The following is a 14,320-nucleotide window of genomic DNA, read 5'->3' on the forward strand; positions in this document are numbered from 1 at the left end:
GGCATGCCCAGCCCCACCGCCAGGGGGCGCACCGGAGGCAGCAGAGGCGGGGAGCCACACGTGGCGGGAAATGCGTGGCTGGAGCCGCGCAGGCGTCGTCGTCGTGGGCGACGCCTGGGAGGGAGGCGAGCGGCCTCGTGACTGAGGGCGCAGGCCTTGCTCACTCCCACTCAGTATGCTGTCCTGGCCGTGCGCGCCCCAGGGCGCGAGCGACGGGGGCATGGCGGAGGTGGGCGTGGAGGAGGGGGGCAGGGGGGACGCAGAGGAGCCTGGGGAGGAGGAGGACGTGGAGGAGCAGGATCCGGGAGAGGAGGAGGAGGAGGAGGACGCGGAGGAGCAGGGAGAGGTCGCCGAGCAGCACGAGCAGGGCGGTGGGCAGAGCCCGGCCTGGAGCCCTGGGGAGCCGGCAGACGCAGCTTGGGCACCGGCCAGGTGAGGACGGGCGCTGCCATGGCGGTGGAGGTAGGGGGAAGCACCCCCGGGGGGCCCCGCCGGTGTCCCGTGCGCACCCAGCAGCGCCTCGCATCCTCTCTCCCCAGCCTCCATCTCCAGGCCTCCAGCCCCTTGCACTCGCGGGCCGGGCCCTGGGTCCAGCAGGAGCTGCTGCCGCGCTGTCCCCCACATCTGGTGACCGGGCAGCCCCCAGCAAGTCCAGGTAGGCCCGGGCCTTGCTGCCTTCACCCAAGCCTCAGCCCCATACTTTTTTAATCCTTCCCAGTCCTGGGGCTTTGAACTCAGGGCCTGGGCTCTGTCCCTGAGCTCTTTTCACTCAAGGTTGGTGTTCTGCCACTTGAGCCAGCGCTCCACTTTTTGCTAGAGTCTCAAATACTTCTCTTACAGACTTTTTTTTTTTTCACAACTCCACTTCTGGTTTTTTGGTGGTTCCTTGGAGATAAAGAGTCTCATGGGCTTTCCTGCCCAGGCTGGCTCTGAACCACAATCCTCAGATCTCAGCCTCCTGAGTAGCTAGGACTACAGGCATGAGCCACCAGCACTTGGCCTAAAACCTTTTATTTTTAATGTGGTACTGGGACTTGAACTTAGGGCCTTGCTTTTGCTAAGTGTTTGCTCTACCCCTTGAGCCTCACCTCTAGCTGGCGGGCCTGTTCTAATCTTTTCAAGTGTGCCCCTGCAGTCCCACCTGCCCCCAAGATGACTTGGGAGGTGACCTCTTCAAGGACGGCTGTTCTGTCACCGTGGGACCCTAACTATGAGTCTAAAACAAGATCTCATCTGACTTGGGTAAGTTGGGGAGACCTTGTAGCTCTGGCTTGGGGTGGCCCAGGTGTCTTGAGAAGGGTCAGAGGCTCCAGTGACCTTTCCTGCCTTCCACAGGGGCCCGGCTGTGGGTCAGGTGCCTCCTTCTCTAACCGGACCATGTGCCATCCTTCTTTCTACCCCTTGTATGAGGCAGCTGGCAGGGGGTACCCTCAGCCAGCGCCTCCCGGAAGGCATCATCATAATGGACAATCCATGCCCAGGGATGCAGGTACTTCCTGCAACTCCCCTCCCTATCCCCCAGTGCTGCACAAACCCCACTGTACTGCTTCCCAGTGGGAGCCCCCAGGCCACACACACCCTGCCCCCCAACACACACACACCAGGCTCTCCTCCCCAGGAGTCCCAGTGATGTGCCGGGAAGACTTCTTTCTCTTGGATCCTCTGCTGCCACATGGACAGCGTGTTCCTCTGTACCTGGCTGAGCCTCCTCATCAGGTGAGATCGAATCTCTCTCCTGCCCAGAACCCTCACACACACATTCCAGCCTCTGCACAGGGCCAGGGAGGAGGAACCATTGCCCCCCTCTCTTTTCAGGCCATGGGCCCCATGAAGCTGCTGCTCCTGCCACCTGTCATGACCCCCTGGGTATATCCCTCTGCACCCCAGGGCAGTTCCACCACAGCCTGGCTCAGCGGGCCCGAGCTGATTGCCCTCACCGGCCTGCTGCAGATGAGCCAGGGAGAGCAGAGACGCAACCTTGCAGAGGTTCCCTTGGCCTCCACTTCCACCAGCCTTCCAGAGCCCAGCTCCAACCCTCAGGAGACCAGTGGTCATCAGAGCTGCTGTGATAGCACCGGCCCGTCTGTCACTCAGGGTCCAGACTCCCACTGTTCATAATGCACACCACTCCCCACCCCACCCCCAGCTAGTGCAGTTTCCTCTCGCCTAGCCTGATATATTGACAGTAAAATAGCAATGGTGCACACACATGTCTCCTTGTGGCAAATGGCAGGGGGGACATGGAGGCACGGATGCGTCTCTTCTTTTTTACTGGTTGTTCCCGTGCTGTAGGGTGGGAAATCTAAAGACAACACGAGTGTACCACTGAACAGGGCACTTTTATTGGGTAGATCGGTCAGTCCATAGTTCAGAGGTGGGGTGGATCTCTAGCAAGCAAAGACTTGATCAGCAATGCCAGGCCTGGGAGGTCTGGACACATTGCTCAGGTGCACATTGCTTTTGGGGAGGACACTCATAGTAGGATCCATGGGGTTGGTCCCAGGAGTTCAGCCTTTACACTGGATATGACTGGATGAGGATTAGGTTTATTTATTTATTTATTAATGCCAGTCCTGGGACTTGACCTCAGGGCCTTGGCGCTGTCCCTGAGCTTTTTTGGGGGGTCCGGTTGTGCAGCCTGAACTCTGGGCCAGGGCGCTGTCCCTCAGCCCTTCAGCTCAAGGCTAGCGCTCTACCACTTGAGCCACAGCGCCACTTCCGGCTTTTTTCTTTTTGCTTATGTGGTGCTGAGGAATCGAACCCAGGGCCTCAGGCATGCAAGGCAAGCGCTCTACCACTGAGCCACCTTCCCAGCCCCTCCCTGAGCTTTTTTGAAAACTGGCCCTCTACCACTAGAGCTAGTCCTCCACTTGCAGCTTCTTGGTAAATTGCAGATAGGAGTCTCACAGACTTTCCTGACAGGACTGTCTTCAAACCACATTACTCAGATCTCAGCCTCCTGAGTTGCTAGGATGACAAATGTGAGCCACCAGCTCCCAGCGGAGGGTTCAGAAAACTAACAAAGGCACTGCTGGTATGGGGGCTGAGTTGTCAAAATTGAGGTGGGGCAGCTTGTGTATGTGGGGGAGGAAGGGAGGGATAGTGGTTCTTCATAACTTGGCCACAAAGGCAGCCTGTGACTGATTCTATTAAGAATTCTGCAAAGAAGCCAGGCGCCAGTGGCTCAGGCCTGTAATCCTAGCTACTCAGGAGGCTGAGATCTGAGGATCTCGGTTCAAAGCCGACCCAGGTCTGTGAGACTCTTATCTCCAATAAACCACTAGAAAACCAGAAGTGGTGCTGTGGCTCAAGCTCCACGACCTACAAAAAAAACAATTCTGCAAAGAAACAGGGTCAGGAGTTTAGCTGAGGAACACCAGACTTGTGTAAGTTATTGGGGGAAGGGGTATAGATGTTCTAGAAGTTTCTTTGAAAGAATCGGATTTTGGGGGCATCTGTGCGTGAGGATTTCTTGGGCGACACCGCGAAAGGAAGTCAAGGGGCAGCAGGGGGTCACTGCCAAGTCACATCCTGCTGCCTCAGGGCCTGGGGAGCAGGAGGACGTTAGAAGGCGGGGAGTGGAGGTCAGGGGCACATTAGTAACTTTGGCTCTGTTTGCTGTTTCTCACCTGAGCCTGGGAAGGTTCTAGAACTTGATTCTCACATAGGCGTGAGGGCGGGCCCTAGGGGCGTCCCCGCGGACCTCGAGGGGAGGGACCAGGTCCAGGTCCATGTAGCTGAGGCAGCTGTCGGGGGTGGGCGGCTGGGCCTTGGGCTGGACGCCCGCAACCCCCCGCTCCCGCACCAGCCTTGTCCAGGATGGAGCGCAGGGTCCTCCGGGTCTCGCGCTGTCGGCGCTGCGGCGGGGACCCCGGGGCTCGGCCCCCCGCTTCCCCGCAGGGGGCGCCAGCGGGAAGGGGTTCATGGGCACGTACTCTGCGCCCCCCACGTGCTCGGCGGCCACGCCGGCGTCGCGCGGGCGTGCCATCCACACGTAGTCGTCCCCCTCGCAGCTCCCCACCATGTGCACGTAGTCGTCGGGGCCCGGGTCCTCCTGGGCGGCGGCGGCGGCGGCCCCGGCCCGGCCCGGCGCGCCCGAGCGGGAGGCAGCCGGCACCAGCCGCGCCAGGGACCGGAGCGTGGCCTGTGCCTTCTCCCCCAGGCCTCGGGGCCGGGGCGCGGGGGCCGGGGTCTCATAGGGCGAGAGGGCGGGGGGCGCGGGGGAGCCGGCCGGGCCGTCTCGGGGCAGAGGCTCGGCCCCGCCGCCCAGTCTCTTCATGGCGGCCAGGACTGTGTCGTGGATGCTCCGGGCCACCACGGCGTCGGGCGCCTGCAGCCACAGCTCCCCCGGCCCGGTGGGCGCCGAGCGGCCGAGCTCCAGGAAGAAGAAGGCGTCGGCGTGGCCGCAGCGCCGCACGCTGAGCAGGGACAGACGCAGGGCGGGCGGCGGCGGGGCGAGGCCGGCGCGGGAGCCGCGGCTGCCGGGCTTCCGCAGCAGGCTCAGCGCCCCCGAGCCCAGGCACAGGCGGTAGCTGCCGCCGCCCAGGCCCCGCAGGCTCCCCAGCCCCTTGGGGCGCAGCGTCACGGGCCACACGTCCTGGAACGGCGCGAGGATCCAGGCCCCGGGGTCCTCGTGGGTGGCAGAACCTAGAGAGACAGCGGGCGGGTCAGGGGTGTGTGTGGGGGCCATTGCACCCCAAAAGCCAACGCTTAGTGTTTGGACTTTGACCTAGGAGGAGTCCGGGGCAGGGGCAGACGCCCCCGGCGGCGCGGCCCCCTCCCCGCACGCGCGCCCCGGGCCTCACCGGCGGCGGCGCGGACGCTGCCTGCGCTGGTGGCGTTGGCTGCGCTGGCAGCGTTAGCGGCGCCCGCGGCTTTGGTGGCGGCGGCGGCGGCGGCGCGCACCTGGAGCAGCGCGCTGTACCAAGCCTGCTGCTCGGCCTCGCTGGCCGCCGCCACGCCCAGGCTGCTGTCGCCGGTGTAGACGACGATCAGGTGGCGCTGGCGCGCGTCCGAGCGCTTGCTGATGGTGCAGGCGCCCTCCAGGCTGACGCAGCGCCGGGGCCGCGCGGGGCGGGCGGCGGGGTCGGCGGCGGCGGCGGCCGCGGCGAGGAACTTCTTCTCGCTCTCGTAGCACTCGAGGCGCGGCGGGTTCGCGCGCAGCACGAAGAAGCGCAGGCGCTGGGACTTCTGCTTGCGCAGGTGGCCGCAGAGCCACACGTCGGGCGGGCAGGGCGGGGACGGCGGGCCGGGGGCCGCCTCCGTGTACTGGGGCTCCGGGGGCGACGCGGGGCCGCTGCTCGCCGGCTCCATCCCGGATCCACGGCGAATGAAGCAGGGGGCCGAGGAAGGGTGGCTCTGCGCGGCTGCTCCGGGGATGGGGCGGTGCCGTCGGGCGCGGCGCCCCGGCCCGTGGCCACCCGGCCGGCTTCTGTCCCGCGCTGGAAGTCCAGGCGACCTCCCCGGTCTAGGACACCTGCACTTCTAAGGCCGGCCCAGGGCCCCTCCAGCCGGCCGCGGCTCGAGTCCCCACCTCCCCTGCTGGGGGGCCATCCTCAGCCCGGGCCGGGAGTCTGACCCGGCCACCAGCACCCTAGGGACCGAGTCTTCGGAGGGGCGGGGAGCGCGGGGTCATCTCCACCAATGGGCGGCCGGGCTGCGGGGGTGGAGGGCCACGCCTGCCTGGGAAAGCGACCCAAAGACGAGGGAGCTAAGGATTAGAGGTGGCCCCGGCCGCCACTGTCACAGTCCCTCCAGCCCCTGGGCCTCCTGGCGTCGGTTCTCTGTGTACCCGCCACTCCCCTCCCCCCCCTTCCCCAGGTCTGATTGCATGCCCCCTGCCAGCCGTGGTGGCTGCTGATGGGGGGGGCTAAAGTCGGAGTTTCAGGCCCAGTTTCCATCCTCCCTCCCCAGGAGATCCGGGTGTGAGATGTCTTAGGATAAACTTTTGGGTCAGCCCCTCCTCACCACCCGGAACCAGCTCAAAGTTCTGACAGCCAAAACGCGGGCTCTGCTTTGTGGAGGGCATCTTGCATCCTGAAAGTTTGGACAGCACTGGACTTTTTTTTTTCCCCACCTTCATTCTGAGCCCAGGAATACTGGCTCAGTTGGGACTGGGGTGGCATTAGCCAGGGCACATTTTTCCAGACAAGCCGCAGTGGACACACAGCATGGCACTAGCCATGACCCATCCCCATGGCATGCAGGACTCCTGCTGGGAGAAACTGATGGTCTAAGGAAAGAGGCCAAGTGGTGGCCACTGCTGGAGAGGTTAGTGCCTAAGGGCTCCCTGGGGTAAGGAGCTGGGATCCCTTAACACTTTTCCAAAGGCCATATCGAGGGCAGAATCAACCAGCACCCCAGGGATGGGTATTTGGTACCCAGGACCTGATCCAAATACTTTTTAGCCAAAGTACCACCCAGGGCCCAGCCCTGGGTGCAGGGATGGCCATGGTGCCTGTCTAAGGGTATATGCTGGATCCCTGATCAATCACCCAAACATTCAAGGCCCTGGGGCTTACGTGTGCAAGATGTCAGCGCCTCCCTGTCTCACAGCAGCCACCTCAAAGAACAGGATGTCTGCAGGGCTCCAGCCCTTGGTGCTCTAGGGGCTGGAAGCCTTATTCCCCCAAGCTTGATTTGAAGCTGGCCAAGTGCCTCATCCTGCCTTCTCTTCCTGCCTCCCTCAGCCCGATGATCTTTCAACACCTGTCCTTGTGAAATCACAGCTGCTTTCGGAGACAGCTGCAAACAACTTTGTGTCATCCTGCCCTGAGGTGCTGGGTAAAAGATAAAGCAGGAAGCGGTAGCAATTCCAGTGCTGGGAGTGTAGACAAACAGAAGGTGTGTGTGGGGGTGGGGGGAGCAATAGTAAACAGAACCAGGTGATATGACTTCCCCAGGTACCAGGAAAAAGCCTGGCTTCTATCAGTTGCCCTAGCAACACTGCCTTCCATCCTATCCGGACAAGATTAATATAGCTGATAGTCCTGGTAACTCACATAGTTCTCCAGGGACAAGAAGTTTCAGAGCCTCAGCTCTGCTAGCAGTCCCCTTCTTTCCTATCTTTGTATTGTGTGCAAGGTCCAGGACAATACATTCTATATCCCAGTGGAAGAATCTTGTGCATATGTGTGCATTCATGCATGCATGTTTGTGGGTGTGTCTGTAATTGGGGCTTAAATCTGGGGCCTAGAGCTTGGGCTTGCTTTATGCTCAAGGCTGGTGCTCTATTATTTAAGTCACAGCTCCACTTGCAGCTTTTTGCTGGTTAATTGGAGAATAAGTCTCTTAGATTTGTCTGCCAAGGATGGTTTTTTTGTTTTTTGATCGTGGGGCTTGAACTCTGGGCCTGAGCACTGTCCCTTAGCTCTTCAGCTCAAGGCCAGCGCTCTACCACTTGAGCTACAGTGCCACTTCCAGTTTTCTGGTGGGGTTTTTTTTTTATTGGAGATAAGAATTTCACAGACTTTCCTGCCCGGGCTGGCTTTGAACTTCGATCCTCAGATCTCAGCCTCCTGAGTGGCTAGGATTAGAGGTGTGAGCCACCAGTGCCCAGCTGCCAAGGCTGGTTTTGAGCTAGGATTGTCAGCTCCCAGCCGCCTGAATAGCCATGACTACAGGAGCAAGCCACCACTCCAATAGCAGCCATAGGCTGCCATTGGAAGAATGTTACCAGGGGTAGGAAGCCACAGGGACCTGGGCTGTCCCATGTGACCTCTCACTCCTCTGTGGAGGGCATGTGGGCACAGAGCCACACAGTGATCCCTTCTCCCTCTCAGCCTATGGCTCTTAGATCGGATTTGGTAGGCTGTGCAGACAGACTCCTGGGGCTACACTTTCTTTCTCACTTGAAGCACCTATACAGGTGGTCAGTTGAAGACTGGACTGTCATCTGCAGAACGTGACCACAGCCTTGGCCAGAGGCATGTGGTAAGGGAAGAACTTGGCCAGAAGTCTGATATAGGCTCAGGTGAGTCACTTCCAGTCTCGTGGTGCACATGTGCCTACATGCAGTGGGCTTAGATCTGCAAACCCCAGGCCAGGCCACGCAGCAAAGAAACCAATCCAGTCCTTTAGCCACTTTGTGTCAGACCAGGGACCTTTCCCAGTTCTTTTGCCACTGACCCTGAGTGGAGTGGAGGTGGAGGGGGCTGGGGCTGCCTGTGCCAAGGGGGGCAGCTGCGGGCTGCAGCTCAGGCGGTGCCCAGGGAAACATTTCGCATTTCTGCCCTGTGAAACCGGCCCAGTGCAACTTGGGACTGGTCCTCCAGCCCTGGCCAGTGAGCTGGCCTGAGTCCATGTCGGACAGAGGGACTAGAGGCTGCAAGGAGTCCTAGGCCCAGGGAGGGAGAAGTCTCTGGAACATGGCTTATGACCAAAACGGCGAAAGCTGCCTCAGCTCCTGACCCCTGTGGGCCTCAGTGCTCTGGGTTAGGAAAGAAGGAAGGAGGCTCTGGGGTGGGCACACAGCTGCCCTTCCTACACCCTTGGCATTCTGGCTTTGATGGCCCAGGCACAGATCAGCGTCCACTCCATTCCCTAAGAGAGGAGGGAAATAGGGTGCTAGCACCACACCAAGGGTAGCAGATGGCAGAAAAATACCAGAAGGGGAAGAGTATGGGAAAGAAAGCCAGGGAACAAAGGGTGCAGACCTGCTTTCCCCCGCCAGGAGAGGGAAGGAGGGGAGAGGCTGGGTGAGTGGGAACCAGATGGGGACAACTCTTGGCATCAGGGAAGCACTAACGTGGCTGGCCAAATAGCAGCTAAAGATCTTTCCAGAAAAGTCAGTGAAGGAAAAAAACGGAAGGCCTCAACCCCTCACATTCCTTTGCTGTTTTCTACGGGAGGCCCAGAGAAATGTCAAGAATGAACGGCTAAAGGCCAGAGCCTGTGGCTTGAGTTCTAGGTCTTTCCTCTGCAGGGGGAGGGGAGGTATTTGCCCCATACCTCTGTCTTGTCGCCAGACTCATTGCCCAGACACCTGGTTATTTTCTGAAAGCGTCAAGTGGAAATGTGTGAAGGTGTGGATCCATGCATTGGTCCAGTCTGTTCCCCACGTAGCACCTGCCACACCCCCACCCGTGCACCATGGTACTGGGATCCAACCCCAGCAGGGCAGCTCTCCAGGCTCAGGGCCCCAGGTTCTGCCTGCCACTGGGTCCTGTCCTTGGCCAGTCTGCTTTGGTCATCAGCCCAGTCCAGCAGAACTTAGCCAACACTCACTCAGTCACGTTGAGCTGACCTGTGGCCCCTCAAGGTGGCCCCAAGCAAGACTCCTGCGTCACTTTTTCTTTCAAATGTTCTTTTTCAACATTGCCTGCGATGAGCTTTGGTGCAGATTTGGGGGAGAGAGGGGAAGAAGGAAAATGTGGAAAAAGAGAACATAGTGGGAAAGACCCAACCAATTGCACAAATCTTTTCCTGGAGAAGCTCTGGGGTGGCGAGGATACACATTTGCCCTTCCCCCTTCCCTGGGGTTCCCACTTTCATGGTCCAGACATAGATTAGGGGTTTATCCCCTTCTCCATGTTTACAAATTGGCTGGAACTGGGCACTGGTGGCTCGTGCCTGTCATCCTAGCTACTCAGGAGGCTGAGATCTGAAGATCATGACTCAAAAGCCAGCCCGGGCAGGAAAGTCTGTGAAACTATTATTTCCAGTTAATCATCAGGAAACTGGAAGTGGAGCTGTGGCTCAAGTGGTAGAGTGCTAGCCTTGAGTAGAAAAAGCTCAAGGACAGCTCCCAGGCCCTGAGTTCAAGCCCCAGTACTGGCACCAAAAAAAAAAAAAAAAGCAGCAGCTGACGGAGAGATAATGGCTAGGGTGTGCGTGTGTGTGTGTGTACATATATATATATATATGTGCATATATAATAGGCTATATTAGAAAATTCTCTTTATGTATAAATATAAAACACTGGTATCCAAACACGACACCAATAGCTGACTAAAGTGCTTGGAGGGAGCTCTGCATGTGGAACCTTCAAGTAAAGCTATGCATCCTGAGCGCCAGGATGGCAGAAGCTGGCGAAGCAAAACAACACGGGTGAAGAAAGGGTGATGCTCAACTGGGCACTAAAGGTACCAGACACTGGCCTTCTCAGCTCTGGTCAACAAACACCTTGTCTTTACTTTCTTCCCTGTACTGGCTGGGGGGAACACAGTGTTGGAAGGCTGGGAAGCACTCTTTCCTGCCCAGTCAGGTCCTGCCAACTTCCTGTTGGTCCAGAGTGAAAGAAGCATCATCAGGTATGTGTGTGCCAGGGGCAGGAGAGAAAAGTCATCATCATCATTAATAATTCAACAGCCTGGCGCATGTGGTGTATGTCTGTAATCCTAGCTATTCAGGAGGCTGAGCCCTGAGGATTGTAGTTTGAGGCCAGCGCGGGTAGGAAAGTCTATGAGACTCTCAATCTCCAATGAGCCACCAAAAAGCCAGAAGTAGAGCTGTGGCTCAAGTGGTTAAAAGTGTCAGCCTTGAGTGAAAAGGGTAAGGGACAGTGCCCAGGCCTTGAGTTCAAGCCCTAGGACTGGCACAAAAATAAAAGAATCATTTGATAAGAAATACACTACTGTACTTCCTTCTAGACCAGCTCTGCCTTCACTTCTCCCTGGAGTCCCTCTGGGTGGGGGCTGGTGGAGGAGGGAGGCAGCTTCAGGGAAGATTCTGGATTTGAGTCTTCTGGAAGCCCTAAGCAAAACATTAGCACCTCCCCCATTCCCCAGGCCCCCTGCAAATCAGGCGCATTCTTGTCTAAGACCCACAGATATGCCCACAGGCAAATGGTCGCCAGAGCTCTAGGGAGCAGAGGCACCCCAGAAAGCAGGGAAGAACCTCCCACAGGACACAGTGCTACAAGAATGGATTGGTGGTGGGAGGTTTGGAGGTAAACGGTGAAGATCCAGTCTGGAAAGAAACAACAAAACATTATTACATAAGTGGAGAATTGCTGGAGGCAGCGAAGAAACAAATACATTCAAAAGGACATGCTGGGCTGGGTGCTATGGCTCACATCTGTAATCTTAGCTATTCAGGAGGCTGAGATTATAAAGTTCATGGTTTGAAGACAGTCTGGGCAGGAAAGTCCATGAGATTATCTCCAACTAATTAGCAAAAAGCTGAAAGTAGAGCTGTGGCTCAAGTAGTAGAGCACCAGCCTTGAGGGAAAAAGCACAAAGGGACAATGGCCAGACCATGCATTGTAGCTCTAGTACCAGCACAAAAAAAAAAGCAAACAAAAACAAACTTTCAAGTTGGGGAAAGATGGATGTTGAGGGGGAAGAAGGTAGGAAAGGGGTGGGAGGTGACAGAGCCCAGAACTGACACCCCAGAATGGACCAGCTCATCCCTGGCTAGGACAATACAGAACTCCGTGAAGAAGGGAAGGGGTGGAGTTCCAGTTCACAGTTTCCTCTTCTAGGATTTGGTCCCCAACATCACACACCCACACCTGGTGCTCACCATGAAGGGGTTGGTGGAGATTCCAGCTGGCTGGCTCAGCGGCCTCTGCCCCAATTTTGAGGATCCTAAGTCCATGAAGGAAGAGCCTGGGGGCAGAGAAATCACTCAGGTGACATATAGGACCCCTCCTACTGTTTTCACACACCACCCCCTCCCAACAGGCCCCACTTCCTGGAGGACAGGCACTTGCTGTATTCCAGCAGGACAGCCAGGGTACGGAGCTGGCAAGAAGGGGCAGATCGGCTGCTCCCTTGCTCCCTCTACTGGTCACAGAGGGAATTGTCTCAGAGGCCTGTGTGTGAGTGCCAACCATGGATTGAAGATTTTTTTTTTTTAAATTTCTGTGTGTACTAAATATGTACGGATCGTCTTTCCTCATCATTAGACCCTCCACAAGACAACAGAACATTTATATTGTGTTAGGTATTACAGATTCTGGGGATCATACACACACAGGCGGGGAGCTGGGAGTAAGGGAGGGCACATCAAAAGCCTTACCATTCTTCTGTGTCAGTGAGGTCTGTGCGGGGTACAGTGGTGGGGGGAAGGGACTGGCAAAGGCTCCGGCGGGCGGCACTGGCTGGGGGAAGCCAGGCCCAGCAGTGCTCATCCCAAAGCCAGGCCCTGTAAAGAGATGGAAGGTCAGGCAAAACGTCTGGCAGGTTGGCTGCCTAAATCCTTCCCAATGGGAAATGTACAGGATTTTTTCCTAATAAGAGGCCCCAGTGGAAGGACTCTGAATGCACTGTGGAGCTCATCAGCTAATATACTCCACCATCCACCTGCCCGTGGGGCTGGTGGTGCTGAGGGCAGTCGTTATGAACATGGCATGACAGAGAACGGGAGCTGCAGCTGGATGCTGGGGCTCTTATCTGTCATCCCAGTACTCAGGAGGCTGAGACCCACGGCTCATGGTTCAAAGCCAGCCCAGGGAAGAGAGTCCTTGAGACTCTTATGTCCACCAAAAAGCTAGAAGTGGAACTGTGGCCCAAGTGGTTGAACACCAGTCTTGAGTGAAAAAGCTAAGGGATAGTGCACTGAAAAGAAAAAAAAAGAAAAAAAGAATTGCGGGTAGCCTTCTGCCGCCTCTGAAGCTGAACAGGTGACCCTGTGTCCGCCTCTTTCACCTCTGCAGCAGGCATATGGCAATCCATAAACCCTATGTGAAAATGCACTTAGCTCCCTCCCCCCACCTTTTTTTTTTTGTTAGTCATGGGGCTTGAACTCTGGGCCTGGACACTGTCCCTGAGCTCTTCAGCTCAAGGCAAGCGCTCTACCACTTGAGCCATTTCTGGTTTTCTGGTGTTTTATTGAAGACACAAGTTTCATGGATGTTCCTGCTCAGGCTGGCTTTGAACTCTGATCCTCAGATTTCAGCCTCCTTAGTAGCTACGATTATAGGCATGAGCCACCGGTGCCCAGCTCCCCTTTTCTTTTTAAGTATTTTTTTCTTCCTTTTTGGAACTCAAGGTTTTATACTTACTAGGAAAGCACTATACAACTTGGGCCAGGCCCCAGACCTTTTGTTTAAAAAAAAATTTTTTTTAAAATATAGTTTCACAATTTTGCCTAGGCCAGCCTGGCAGAGATCCTTCTACCTCTGCCTCTTAAGTAGCTGGAATTACAGGCATACACCACCATACCCAGCTCTCCTCTTGCTGAACCAGGAGTTTGAGAAGATAAAACGGAGGCGGGGGGGGGGGGGTGGAACAGGGGAGGGGGAAGGGGCTAGGCAGAGGGGACGCAAATCCTTGCTGACCAGGGCAGGGAATAGGTTTAAGGTTTCACTCAGGCCCCTGGTCTGGGTGCCAAGAGGGACCTGGATGGAGCTGGAGACAGAACTGTTGCACTGTTGTTGGTCAACATGAAAACAATCTTCTGGACTGGTGGAAGAAAGGGACTAGAGCCATCTTGTCTTTTTTTTCTGAGTCTATAATTCTGGTTTCACAGGTGTTTCCATGTTTATTTTCTTCTATTTTACTTTAGGTGTGTGCCCGCACTGGTAGCTCTAACTCAGGGCCTTGTACTCTTGCGTGGCTTTTTCACTCAAGGCTAGCACTTTACCCCTTGTGCCACAGCTCTACTTCTGGCTTTTTGGTGGTGAATTGAAGATGAGTCTCATAAATTTTTCTTGCCTGGGCTGACCTTGAACGGCAATCCTCAAGATCTCAACCTCTTGAGTGGCTGGGATTAGGGGCGTGAGCTACTGGCATCAGTGGCTGCTTCTACTTCTACCCACTAGATGGCCTGGAAATGAAAATGGCTGTGGCCTGGGTTGGTGAAGAGTGGCCAGTTGGGAGTGGGGGTGCCAGCCACTCCTGTGATGGGGAGAAACAAGAGTTAGGGAGAGACTGTGGAAGGGCAGGGGACAGGGCTGGTGGCTTACCTGGAGCCAGACCATTGGGCTGGAATGGGTTGGTGGAAGGTAGCTGGGGCTGGGCGGCGGCGGGGGCAGTGAAGGGATTGGTGAATGCTGTCCGGAGAACAAGAAGAGAGAGGTTTGTAAACATCCCTGGACCAATGGAGTGCCTCTCCCCATCCCTCCCTCCACTCCCCTCCTGCCCCCCCCCATGCACTCACCTCCAAAGGCAAGTCCTGTGCTGCCGACGGCCGTGGCAGACTGGAGTGAGGGGACCTGGCCTGTCACCCCGAAGATACTGCAGCACAGGGAGAGAAGTGGGGGGCCTATCTTCTAGGACCAGGGAGCAAGGGGGAGGCAAGCAGTCCAGGAAGGGGGACCCGCTGCAAAAGCATGGCCGGAGCCAGGCGCTGGTGGCTCACACCTGTAATCCTAGCTACCCAGGAGGCTGAGATCTGAGGATCACAGTTCAAAGCCAGCCTGGGCAGGAAAGTCCGT

General features: G+C 57.0%; 3 protein-coding genes across 11 annotated transcripts in view; 1 reads left to right on the plus strand and 2 right to left on the minus strand.

Annotated features, from left to right (window-relative positions):
• The first annotated feature begins 220 nt into the window (after nt 1-220).
• Nucleotides 221-2,197, plus strand: Sap25 (Sin3A associated protein 25). The gene is made up of 6 exons (XM_069989361.1): nt 221-432; nt 540-655; nt 1,136-1,242; nt 1,336-1,489; nt 1,619-1,716; nt 1,816-2,197. The coding sequence occupies exons 1-6, from the start codon at nt 221-223 to the stop codon at nt 2,116-2,118; spliced, it is 990 nt and encodes a 329-aa protein (XP_069845462.1). The 3' UTR covers nt 2,119-2,197.
• Nucleotides 2,198-2,320: 123 nt separating this feature from the next.
• On the minus strand, nt 2,321-5,806 carry LOC138804816 (insulin receptor substrate 1-like). The gene is made up of 2 exons (XM_069989295.1): nt 4,869-5,806; nt 2,321-4,647 (listed from the first exon to the last, which is right to left on the minus strand). The coding sequence occupies exons 1-2, from the start codon at nt 5,311-5,313 to the stop codon at nt 3,647-3,649; spliced, it is 1,446 nt and encodes a 481-aa protein (XP_069845396.1). The 5' UTR covers nt 5,314-5,806; the 3' UTR covers nt 2,321-3,646.
• A 4,955-nt stretch (nt 5,807-10,761) lies between these two features.
• The window catches only part of Agfg2 (ArfGAP with FG repeats 2), a 43,514-nt gene continuing 39,955 nt past the window's right edge, over nt 10,762-14,320 (minus strand). For all 9 annotated transcript variants that reach the window (XM_069989299.1, XM_069989297.1, XM_069989296.1 and 6 more), the window contains 5 exons: nt 14,044-14,120; nt 13,850-13,936; nt 11,962-12,087; nt 11,464-11,549; nt 10,762-10,908 (listed from right to left, as the gene is read on the minus strand). In XM_069989299.1, coding sequence (XP_069845400.1) covers nt 10,855-10,908; nt 11,464-11,549; nt 11,962-12,087; nt 13,850-13,936; nt 14,044-14,120 — 430 coding nt within the window. In that variant the 3' untranslated portion in view covers nt 10,762-10,854. The remainder of the gene's footprint in view (nt 10,909-11,463; nt 11,550-11,961; nt 12,088-13,849; nt 13,937-14,043; nt 14,121-14,320) is intronic.

The sequence above is a fragment of the Dipodomys merriami genome, unplaced genomic scaffold (assembly GCF_024711535.1).
Source record: "Dipodomys merriami isolate MVZ:Mamm:240054 unplaced genomic scaffold, mDipMer1.0.p SCAF_373, whole genome shotgun sequence".
Taxonomy (NCBI): domain Eukaryota; kingdom Metazoa; phylum Chordata; class Mammalia; order Rodentia; family Heteromyidae; genus Dipodomys; species Dipodomys merriami.

Bases quoted from the DNA above. Each gene is read 5' to 3' on its own strand.
- Sap25 (XM_069989361.1), top strand. From the start codon at position 221: ATGGCGGAGGTGGGCGTGGAGGAGGGGGGCAGGGGGGACGCAGAGGAG. The intron at 1,243-1,335 runs GTAAGTTGGGGA...TGCCTTCCACAG, and splicing joins CAAGATCTCATCTGACTTGG to GGGCCCGGCTGTGGGTCAGG. The intron at 1,490-1,618 runs GTACTTCCTGCA...TCTCCTCCCCAG, and splicing joins ATCCATGCCCAGGGATGCAG to GAGTCCCAGTGATGTGCCGG.
- LOC138804816 (XM_069989295.1), bottom strand. From the start codon at position 5,313: ATGGAGCCGGCGAGCAGCGGCCCCGCGTCGCCCCCGGAGCCCCAGTAC. The intron at 4,648-4,868 runs GCGCCGCTAACG...CTGTCTCTCTAG, and splicing joins CGCCGCCACCAAAGCCGCGG to GTTCTGCCACCCACGAGGAC.